The sequence below is a fragment of the Phlebotomus argentipes genome, unplaced genomic scaffold (assembly GCF_947086385.1).
Source record: "Phlebotomus argentipes unplaced genomic scaffold, Phlebotomus argentipes genome assembly scaffold_18, whole genome shotgun sequence".
Taxonomy (NCBI): domain Eukaryota; kingdom Metazoa; phylum Arthropoda; class Insecta; order Diptera; family Psychodidae; genus Phlebotomus; species Phlebotomus argentipes.
Genome location: NW_026776177.1, coordinates 17,659,619 through 17,671,839, shown reverse-complemented (window position 1 = coordinate 17,671,839; position 12,221 = coordinate 17,659,619). Strand labels below are relative to the sequence as shown.

Sequence of the window (12,221 nt, the reverse complement as noted above, 5' to 3'; positions counted from 1 at the left end):
ATTCATCTGTCGTAGAATGTATGCGCGAGGATGTTTTTGGAGTGGACACATTTTTTGCTCGCAACACAAAATAATTGGATAGATATGTGTGCCCATGATGTGTGGCAATGCTTGACAATTTTATAGTGCGGGGTGTACTTTTACGCATTGGTTGTGCAGATTATTAAACTTGTACAAGCACAGGGAAAATCCTGAGTTTTGGTTATTGCGCTTGTTAGCACAGAATGTTCACGGCGGATGGATTATATGTGTGCTGATGTGCGAGGAAATAGCGGCGTGTTGTAGGCTTAAAGTTCGCCATGGAGACGCGATGCTCGACAATAAAAAAAAATGCAGAACATCCGAGAAAAAATGTCAAAGTTGGATGAAAATGTCAAAGTTTAACCAATTAAATCATCATTTTTCCCTACAAAGCCACCGTACACAGGGAATCGATAGGCACGTCGGCTCGTTAAATAATTCCCAAGCAGGCTGAATATCATTCTGCTCAAATGGAAGTGAAATACAAAACGTTGGGGCTGGAGTGACAGTTTTCTATTTCTGAAATGCCACTTCTAAATTGACTGTGGGTGGTTTCTTCTGTGTTAATAACACCCATAGAGGGGATCACAGAGGCTCTCTGGCGCTGGGGGAGCAGGCATTGGAATTGCAATTAAAAGATTCATCGAGGTATGGCAACCGTGATATTTAGATGAGAGCTCTAGAGCGTCTCTCACCACCAATGCGAATATGTATTTGCCCTTTTTTCCCACCCGTCAATCTCGTATTGGGAGCAATAATGGGGTGCGTCACTGTGGGGTGTCTCTTGGTGTAATTATTGTTTATCCAGCACACAACCCTTCGTCACCGAGAGACGGCAGTTTTGCCCAAAGTGCTCACCCAAACGCTAATTTACGCCACTGTGCCAAATTTTATGGGTTGCGGATGTGCGGGAACAATGAGAGAAATGTCGTGATATTAAATTAATTTAAATTAAAATTGGATCTGAGCTGAATTCAGCCGATTTGCTGTCTTCGTCAGATATTTTTTTAGAGGATTAGAGTTATTTCCAGCCTCAATAGTGGACTTTATTTGGGAAACATTCAATTGTATTGTATTATCAGAATGAAAAATATCGCGTTCCTCGTGTGAATCAGTTTTCTCAATTAATCCAAATTAGATTTGGGCGTGCGAAAATTGAGTAAATTTATTGAGTGTGTGGCCACTTTTTATTCACGATAATACTTGTTGAGTGGAGAATTTATATAAATGGGAACAACTGTGTGAGTGATACTTTTGGGGTCGCAAATGTGCGTGTCTCATCAGCAATAATGCTGAAATTTATCCTCCACGCTCTAATTGATAAATTAATTTTGATTAAATTAATTAAGTAATGGAGAAAATTGAATTTTGACATCGAATTTTCATCAATTCCCTAACTTTGGTTGGATTTATGGACTTTTGAGGGGCTTAGAAGCGATGATGAATTGTTTGATATGCATTTTATTGGGAGGATTCCCACTCAATTCAGTATCGCTAGGTGTGGAGAAATTAAAATTGAGACGAATTTGGAGCACAAGGTACACATTTTGGCCCAATAAATCTCCTCTTTATGAAATATGTTCCTTGAGAAAAGGGAAGACCGGAGAATATTGCGCCAAGTTGGCTTTCTTTTCGCTTTCATACATTTTATAATGCTTCCCGTCTTTCTCAATGTATGAGATGAAATTGAATATCGCGTGGAAAAGAAGTAGCGTAATGGGGAATTTTTAAATCGTTACTGCCTTTGAATTTTCATATCTCACAAATAATAAAATATACATCTTATGAAGAGCGAAACAGAAATGAAGAGGAATTTTATATTTTTTGCCTTTATCTATAGAGGCACAATTGAGGAGGTTTGCTTACAAATCATATCTACTCAAGTGCCACTTAATATGTACAATTGTGCAAAAAATGGGGGTGAGATTGGTTGAATTGATGAGGTTTGAATAATAATTGTGAAGTAGTTAATTCCAGTGCGAATGATTGTATATTCAGTGAAATTCTGTATATGAATGTGTTGTGAGATAATTATGTTTTGTAGTTTATTTGCAACATAACCGAGTGTATATATCAAATTCTCGATTATTGTGTGCTTTCACATAACATGATATGAAAAGAAAATAATAGGCATAATGAGCTGATTATGTTTCTCATGAAAGGTGAATTGAAATGGAGTTGTACAAATGGAATAATAAGGACTATTGTCAAGGACATGTAGATTTTTCACATTATTACATTTATTATTCATAGTAGAAATTATAATTTTTCTCTTGCTGTGGACTTATTGAAAACTGTGAGCTTTTTATACATTCTATTGTAGTGAAATATTCTCTTTATTCTCTCCTTTCCATTTCCTGGAGAAAAAAAAAACCCCACCATTTCATAATTTAGATTTAGAAAGTTAAACATTTTTTCTATATATATACTTTTACAATAAAAACTGTGCTTATTATATTAACTTTCGCCCCTTGAATTTTCACCACTAATATATATTTTTTTCATTTCTCTCGACCATGTGCCATTTATAACGAAAACACAATACAGGGTCAAGAAATACCAATTTACATTTGGTACGAAAACTACCCAACACACAGCGGCGAAGGCTACGAAGGACGAGTATCGCGTGTGTCCCCGGATTCATCTTTTGGCGCAGCATCCCTCAACTTGACGAATATTCGTGAGTCGGATCAGGGGTGGTATGAGTGCAAAGTCGTGTTTCTCAATCGATCGCCCAACAACAACAAGAACGGCACTTGGTTCCATTTAGATGTTCACGCTCCGCCGCGGTTTAGTGTCACCCCCGAGGATATAATCTACGTTAATTTAGGTGAGTCTCTATTTCTATTTGTTTACACATGTCAATCATGGGGCAGGGCTTGAGAAATAAAATGAATCCAACAATGGTCAATTAAATGTAGGTAAAAATAGCTAATAAATAATTTGCAAAGTGGCAATCATCAATGCAATTATAGAATTTTCAGTGATTAATAACCTGCATAATTTCAATAACTCCACTCAAAACATTTTGAGTGCCTTCGAAATGTCCGGCTTTTGTTTGCTGTAGAGAGCACAAATATCAAATATTTCCAATTAAATGTATTAATAAATAATGGGATTAATTTCGCGCGAAGAGTGTGTGTATTTTCAGTGAAATTGGTTAATTTTTATTATTAAATTTTTAATAGTGATATAAATTTCACACTATGCCATATCGACCAAGTGTTGCAATTGACGGTTGTACAGTTGTATTGGATTAAACGATAATGCCGCACTTGTGAAATTTCATTGGACAAGTTCAGTGCGGGATAAAATATATATAGAATATTGAGTATGAATTGTGTTGAAATATGAATACCATCTTCGGAATATATTGTTCCGCATGCATGATCCATGAACCCTTCATTAGTATTTGTCATTCTGGCGGACGGGAGAAGCCACAAATCACTCAGCCCGATTTCGGCTCCACCGCATAGCATAAAACCACCGCCACCCGGCGTCTCCACTTGACTTTTCTACACTCAGCCAGCGGCAAAAGCACCCCTCTCGGCCCCCTGATAGTTTTGAGGGGGTGGCGAAGAAAGTTTTACGCTATATGGGGAGACTTTGAAAGTGCGAATGGTGGCTGTTTTGCCCTCATACATTAAATATGCCATGCAAGAAATACATTCAACCGCGCGCTGTGATATAAAAGAGCTCGTTGGTGGTGCTGTGGTAAATGAGAAAAGTGATTAAAAGTTAATTTCGAACGTGTGTGTTGGGGAGAAAAAATAATTAATAAATCAATTCTATCTCGGAGCGAAATATAAATTAATCTCTACACTGAGTTTTTTTTTATACTGTGAAATAGGGGCGTTTTCCTTTAGGTATATTGTGCAGTTCATGAGCTTTAAATTGTGTGTGTAGTCAACACGACGCCTGTGGATGTGTGGCTGAAGAGGAATTTTCTCGTCTGTTCACAGGTGATTCAATAATTCTAAATTGCCAGGCCGATGGCACACCGACACCCGAAATTCTGTGGTACAAAGATGCCAACCCGGTGGAGCCTTCTTCTACTGTGGGCATCTTTAATGACGGCACCGAGTTGCGCATCTCAACCATCCGCCACGAGGACATCGGAGATTACACGTGTATCGCGCGCAATGGTGAGGGCCAAGTCTCCCATACGGCCCGTGTTATAATAGCGGGCGGCGCTGTTATCATGGTAAAAAAATTGAATGTGTTGAGAACTATCCTCCCTCAAGACTCTATTTTGATTTTTGTATATACTCTGTTGCTTTTGGGTTCTCAATTGTTCCGCGATCTTGTCCCACACAGTGTGGAGAAATGACACAATTTTGACATATTTTTATTTCCTGTACAGACACAATATAATATTGTTTTTTTCTCTTCTTTACATAATTTTCTAATGCAATTTTTTTGTAATGTCCTCTGTAGATGCCTTTGGATGCTGGGGTGGCGATATAATAGCCCCGCAGCTGAAGAGTAAAATGATAATAGCACGAGATTTTAACCTCCACAATTCCGCGCTATTATTTTTCACTGTTATTCTCTTGTAATTCCACGTTTGTGTTTATTATTTCCCATTTATTGGCTATCTATTCATCCGATTCACATTGAATTATCCTTTATTCAGCTGCAGTGAAGAAAGAAAGAAAAAAATAACATTTGTGTTTATAATGGAAATGGTGTAAACAAAAAAAAAGAATTATATTTTCAAATGTTTGATTAATATCTCGAGTGGACACGAAAATAACTTGTGTACTGATAGAGCACGCTTCATGTTCGATATATGGTTGATAGCAGGATAACAAAAAGTGTGTTGCAGTGCTTACAAATTAATTTTTTTACCCATGTCATACAGAGAAAAGCAATAAGAAAAATGAATGATGTGAGATGGAAATACTATAAAAAAAAATGGATATTTGAGAGAGAGAGAGAGAGAGATAAATTGTGAATCGCGCCTGTCCCGCTGATTCATTTCAATCATGTTCCATTAAAAATCTACATCATTTGCATAAAAACCGTTTTTCCACACCTCAAAAAACACTTTTTCCGTATTTGTTATCGCTGCTCCACTATTTTTCTCAACATTCCCCCCTTTTTGCGTGTCTCTATGGTCCGAACTTCACATTGCGGAACAAGAGCAATTCGTGCACTATAGCTTTTCACAGGCATTCACAATATGTACTGGTATGTAACGTCCTGCACATACTGTGAATTCTATTCACACATCCATATTTTCTGTCTCGGAATTGAACCTGATAACTCTTCACTTGAATGAAAATCGAAAAGTGGCATATAGAGACATAAGTCATCATTTTATGTTCCACACATTTTTCTCTCTGTTTTTGGCGTTAATTTTCCAATTGGACTGAGAACCGCAGATATACAAAATTCTTTTTTTCAAACGATGTTCTTTTACGATGCCATTTTATTTGTTCATTCAATTTTTTTGTCCTGATTGCCCCTCTATCACGTACTGATTTTTTTTAACCCTCTGCAAACTTTCGATTCTCTTTTTTTCGTTAGTCACATCACAAAACCATTTTATGCATCCTCCTCGAATCCCATTATCAATCACGTACAACATAAATAAACAATCAATTAATTGGCATTTTGGCCGCATGGTGAGCTTTTCGTATTTGCCCACAAAGCCTCGCGTGAAAGGGCCTCTTTGCGGAGGGCTTTTGGTGGTGAACAGAAAAAGAGAAGCTCACCACGGTCATTTAACATACACACGCAGTGAACATGGAAAAATTCAACAAAAAAACACACACGCAGCATTGGAAAGGAGGAAAAAGGCCCATAATGATGACTCTTCTTGCAGGTGCCGCCCACAAATCAAACGAAGTTGGAGGGCGAAAAAGCTCAGTTCACTTGCGAGGCTAAAGCAATGCCGGGCAATGTGACGGTGCGATGGTTCCGTGAGGGTATTTCAGTTCAGGAGGTGGCCGCCCTCGAGACACGTGTCACCATCCGAAAGGATGGCACATTGATCATCAATCCAGTGAGTGCAGATGACTCCGGGCTGTATTTGTGTGAGGTGTCCAACGGGATTGGCGATCCGCAGAGCGCTTCGGCCTATTTGAATGTTGAATGTAAGTCATTTTTCCGTATTCTGAGTCAGTATGTGTGTGTGTGTGGATGTGTACATAAGTTTGTGCGACAGATTGACCCAATTCCCGAGGTACTTGCTCTGTGCAATTGAGAGTTTGGCTAAGGACCATATGCTGTGAAATATGCTTGTGGTGTCAAGCGATAGCGAGGATTTATATGAGAGGATATTAAAGTGCTTTCAAATAATCTCGAAAGCCCAAATAAAGAGATTTTAATGATTTCCTTGAATATAATTGTAGAGATTACTTGAGGTGATGCGGAGACTTTGAAGGGCACCAATAGAGGGAATTAGTGTAGTGTCTAGAAGCATAAAAAAATAAGGAGAGGGTGAACTATACTCAGAAAGCAGATAGAGCCGATGCAGAATCCACGAATATCAAACAAAGGCGATGGAAAAAGAAGAAAATATAGCAGCCCAAAAGTGGTTCACATTGAATCCAATGCTTCAGTGGTTTTGTTTATCGCCTCTCTTCTAGTATATATTAGGTGGGCTTAGAATCAATATAGTTGGTTGGCAGACTGACAACCTGCCAGAATAAAAACAAAGTTGTTACGTATATTTATAATGGAAAAGGCATTGTCCCTTAATGTGGCGATAGTTCCACTCTATGAGTTTGTAAGAAGAGATATGAAGAGTTAGTTCGTGGACGACAAATTCTTCGATTGGTGAGTTTCAAACGGTTTTTTGGTTCATAAAATGTTCACTCGTGTTGTCTTCAATGTTTAATCCCGAGATTAATCCACTCATCTTAAGACACTAAAGTCCCAAAGTCAAACACAGTGGGATCTTTCAGAACCTCTGCCACTCTTTTCTCTCTCTCTGCAGATCCTGCCAAAGTGACCTTCACTCCAACTATACAATATCTACCCTTTCGACTACAAGGCGTTGTGCAGTGCTATATAAAGGCAAATCCTCCCCTACAATATGTAACATGGACCAAAGACAAGAGGTTGCTGGAACCTTATCAAACACGAGACATTGTGGTGATGAACAATGGCTCCCTCTTATTTACACGTGTCAATCAAAATCATCAGGGAAGATATACATGTACACCGTACAATGCTCAGGGTACGCAGGGCTCGTCGGGGCCCATGGAGGTGCTCGTGCGGAAGCCACCCGTGTTCACAGTGGAGCCCGAGCCCATGTACCAGCGCAAAGTGGGCGAGACGGTGGAGATGCACTGTGACGCCCTGGAGGCCGAGGGCACGCAGAAGCCCAACATTCAGTGGCAGAGGCGCGACGGGACGCCGCTGCAGCGCAATAGAGTGAAGACCACCAGCGGCAACATAACGATCGAGAATTTGCGGAGATCTGACTTTGGGTACTACCAGTGCGTGGCATCCAACGAGGTGGCCACTATCGTGTCGGCGACGCAGCTGGTGATCGAAGGCACACAGCCTCATGCACCGTACAACATCACGGGCACAGCCACGGAGTTCTCCGTCACCATCTCGTGGATGCCCGGCTACAGCGGAGGTCCGGACTACAAGCAGGACTACACGATTTGGTACCGCGAAGGTGGCGTCTCGGAGTGGCAGACCATCCCAGTGACTCCATCCGGCAGCACTCAAGTCACCGTCAACCGTCTGTCGCCTGGGACAATGTATGAGTTCCAGGTGTCGGGCAAGAATGTCCTCGGCGACGGGCTCATGAGCAAGATCATGACCATTCGCACTATCGGTAAGTCTGTTATTCCTAGTCAAAAGAGAGCTTCATCGAGAGAGATGATCATATAATTCAACTGCGCCAACTAACAACTCTGGCTGACTAACCAATATACACCCTCTGTTAGACGTGAATGCGGCAAAGAAGGTGATTCAGACAACATCTCCGGCTCCGGTGAATGAAAATGAATTCGTTCATGCATCCGATGATCTTGGTAAGATCCACCGCCGGGATTCCACGCATTTTTCGGCTATTAGAGCCACTTAGTGTCTTTATTTGATGCCCACCCATGTTATTTACCTGTTCAAATCACGCAAGAGTGCTTCACGTATTATCACATTTCACTATACAACCGTATATAGATGTATTTTTTTGGTCATTTGTTCGTCTCTTCAGTTACTTTCTTAAAAATATTTAGCACACTCCGGCTGAGAGACATTTTACACACGCACTTTCTCGTCACACAATTTGAATTTTCAGCTTATTTTTCTCTCTCTCTTTTTTTTCTCATCTCAACTGACATTTCAGATTAAACTTCCGCAACTCCATAAAATGTGCGCTGTTCAAAGCAGTCTCCCAATAGCATTAAGTCTCTTTATTTCTCAATTATATAGGGTATGACATAAACTCCCCTGACTGAGAAAAGATGTTGGCGGATCTCGTGGAAGTTTTCTCTGCACAATTTGTCTTAGTATCTTGCAAAAATATCCCACAATTTAAATCGCATTTCCCTCCTCACTCCAAAGTGCACTTTAAATGTTCTCCTTCGTTCGTGCTTTGCCGTTATGTTGAAACAATTTTCCATGAGATTCTTTTTCCGGTGCATTTTCTGTGCTATTTTCTTCCCCTTTTCCGCGTCTTACTTTATGTCCTGCGGGATGGTTAAGTTTTTCCCTTTTTTGGGAGGGGGAGAGAGAGAATGGGAAGATAATCGTTCTCATGTGCAAAATTCTATTGGAATTTTATGTTTGGAGGGAAGTTTTCCTCGGCAATTTGTTCAATGAAATATTCCATACTTTGAGCATTTTATACCCCTCGCCAGCCATATCGTCCGTCTGGTGCGGGAAGCCCTCCATTTCATGGGTTTGGGTCATGCGTTAACTCATTGGAGGGTGGAAAATTTCATATTTTGGGGCTTTTGTGGCGTGTGTGTGTGGGGGGAGCAAATCAATGGGCAAGCGGACGGGGTGAACTTGTGCAGAGGGTCTGAAAGATGATCGGAAGTGTGTGAGGGAGCACGAAAGTTACGCACTGCTTAGTATTTTCGATAAATGACTGTCATTAATTCGAGTCAGACGGGGTTGAATGGTGTGGATATAAGAAGGGGAAAGTTTCTCACACTCCACAAAACATCCATTGCTAATGAGTTTTCCACTTCATTTGCTCGCGACGACTTGGCAAGTTAATTTCCTTGTCGACTGGATGCTCACTTCTTCAGTCACTGACACTCCAGGTCCGGTGTTGTGTGGACGACGAAGGGTGGATAAATTGCTCTAAATGAACACGTTCAAGAGTTGACTTGTCACATAAATTGTATGGATGTATTTACAATTTGAAATGCGCTGCAGATCGTCTGATTGGAAAATTGATTACAACTGCAATTGTGTGTTCGCCTTGGTTTCGCATTAATTAAATGCCCTCTAAATGAAGAAAGACTTCCCCCGATGTTTTCTTGTGGGGAAAACTGTCACATTCACTGTCCGTCTGAAAGAAATTCAACTTGGAACATCCTTCAGTTGTCTTCCAGTGCTTTTACCTGTTTGTTTTTTTTGTTTCTTCTCCTTAATTTTCTCTCGACAGAGCTCACATTTGTTCATCCTTCACTGTGTTTGTTTTCCTTCTCTTCACATTTTTCATTTCACTTTCCGTTGCAGATATATTAAGTTATAGAAATATTCTCTTTCCGACTGATTCCACCGGATCCACATACTTTCCTCCGGTGTTTCGGCCTAAAGGTACACACAACAAAATAGCACACACTAAGGAAAAAAGGGAGAGGAAGGGGTAGAGAATGATGAGAGCCAGAAAGCGCAATGACACTGTTGAACGCTGGCTCTTGTATTTACTACTCTCTCTCTTTTTTCAACACTGACAGTCTCTTGTGTGCCTGCTGATTTTCCAGTGTTGCATCTTGTTCGATATTTTGTCTACTTTTTCCATCCTCGCTGCCATTGTGCCCAGTTTTACCTTCATTGAATGCATAAATTTTCCCCGCATAGCTTTTCCTGGTCCAACTATCCTTCCTGTCTGTGTGTAGTATATATATATGTATGTTGTACTTTTTCACCAGTTTTACAAGCAACAGAACAACTCGGAATATTTTATCATTTTGGTGTGAGTTGCTCGAGAATGCCAGTGAAAAGTGTCTCATTTGTTTTTCCCTGTTTTCACAGTTCTCTTGCTGGCTTTTATGGCTCAAGGGTGAAAAAGTCGTCGAGTGTAGTTATCGCGGAGTGAAAGATATTCAGCACTATATTTTTTTATTTAGAATATATAGTTGCACAGTCAGTTTCGAGAGTAGTTTTGCTGACAAAAATAGTTTAAATGCTTATATTTTGGTTTTGACTGTTAAGCATATACAATTGTACACTAGTGCGACCGATTTTCACCGCCTTGCGCATAAAAGATCAGCAAGCCGGGTTGATTTTCCGAGTGAAAACGAGATCCAATTGTGCAAGAGCCCTCAATAACCCTGTGTTTCTCTTTTTATCTCTTCTCTTTCTTCCCATCTTGGGTGAAAAAAAAAAAACATATATAGGCCCGAAGCCCGGGGTGCCGCGCAATCTAACCGTGACGGAAGTTTCCAATGGGTTCCTCATCTCGTGGCAAACACCGCTGGAGCGCGCTCATCTCATCCAGTTCTACACGATAAAGTATCGCACAGACGCGCAGTGGAAGACACTGAACCGTGGCCAGATTCGACCGGAGGACACGTCGTACCTGGTGAAGAATCTCGTTGGCGGCCGCACATACTATTTCCGGGTGCTGGCTAACTCGCTAAAGAGCTACGAATCCAGCGAGGAGGTCAAGTTTCCTGTGCCAGCGCGCGTCAAGCACAAAGCAATTACGGCTGGCGTCGTTGGCGGAATATTGTTCTTTATAGTCGCTATCATTCTATCTATTTGTGCTGTAAAAATATGTAACAAGCGAAAACGACGAAAACAGGAAAAAGGTGAGAGTGATATTTTCTAAATTGGTCACAAATGGCGCCCAAAAGATCGAAGGTGTAGAGAAGACAAACAGTTTTTGACACTGCGTGTGGTTTTAACACCTCATCTTCCACCCCCTCTCTTCATTTTATATATCTTTAATATACTCACAATTTTTGCGTTCACTAACGGCATTTCTTTTCAATTTACACCTAATTTCTTTTTTTCGTGGTAAATTGGGTCATTTTCCCTCTCATTTCTTTTCAGTATTATCTCAGAACATTTATCAGAAAGAGAAACTTCACGCCTCTTTATTGCAAAAGAAAAAAAAATCACACACAAACACACACAGACACGTAAAAATTGATTATTTAATACTAAAAGTTAATCACCGATTCTAATTGATGTGCCAATTCGCTTATGTGTCAGTGAAATTAACATTGAAATTGATTTCTGATCAAGTCTCCGCGTGATTATTATCTATTGTTATTATGTGACTTTTGGGGGTGAAATTTGATTTTTCACAAACAATAATTTATACCTCCTGTTACGTCAATACATATTTTATAATTTGCCTGTTTTTATCTCAATAACAGAACATTTCACCTATGATTTTCTACTTCCCCACTCAAAATATATATCTAAAATTTTCAAATTGCCACACACGGCAATTAATAATAATTCTATTTTGACGGAAACAAATTATGACAAATTTTCCGTATTATTATTGTAATTTCTACACAGAGAGAGTACTGATTTTATTTGACTATATGTGTGTATTTTTTGCATATTTGCAACAATTTATTATTGAAACTTTTTGAGTGTGCGTCAAAAATCACAAATTATTTTTTGTGACAACTCAAGCTAATGCGTTTTTTACGGTGATTCTGCATTGTGAGCTCCAAATTGTCCTATGTTCCAAAAACAATTTCGCACATGTGATGGAATAAATGTGCGAATAGACTAGAATATTTGTGGTGTGACTTTTTAATGATGACATGATGTTTTGATCGCTGCCAAAGAATGACTTTTAACTCTGCGTGTTGGCTCAATTTGATGTAATTTAATTGATATATTTTTACATGCAGAGATTTCGGCAAAATCATTCAATTACATCTGATTTTTCCACAACATTTGACTTTCAATTAATTCATCAGATGCCAGCAGTGCGTCGTACGCGATAAAAATTCCAATCTATTGACTTTTGATTACGGGGAAATTTCGTGTATTCACAGTGAACATTTTTTACCAAATTCATTACTTCT

At 39.7% G+C, this 12,221-nt stretch overlaps 1 protein-coding gene across 9 annotated transcripts in view; it reads left to right on the top strand.

The window, feature by feature from the left end:
- The window catches only part of LOC132260944 (protein turtle), a 46,290-nt gene that overhangs the window by 23,251 nt on the left and 10,818 nt on the right, over positions 1–12,221 (top strand). For 6 of the 9 annotated variants that reach the window (XR_009468387.1, XM_059759368.1, XM_059759369.1 and 3 more), the window contains 6 exons: positions 2,569–2,851; positions 3,984–4,225; positions 5,852–6,122; positions 6,968–7,822; positions 7,935–8,021; positions 10,566–10,979. Coding sequence is in view for 8 of the 9 variants with exons in the window: in XM_059759368.1 (XP_059615351.1) it covers positions 2,569–2,851; positions 3,984–4,225; positions 5,852–6,122; positions 6,968–7,822; positions 7,935–8,021; positions 10,566–10,979 (2,152 nt within the window). In the remaining variant the exon portion in view is untranslated. Of the gene's footprint in view, positions 1–2,568; positions 2,852–3,983; positions 4,226–5,851; positions 6,123–6,967; positions 7,823–7,934; positions 8,022–9,681; positions 9,763–10,565; positions 10,980–12,221 lie in introns of those variants that run through there. The other 3 variants (XM_059759370.1, XM_059759372.1, XM_059759373.1) reach the window with 3 other exon arrangements.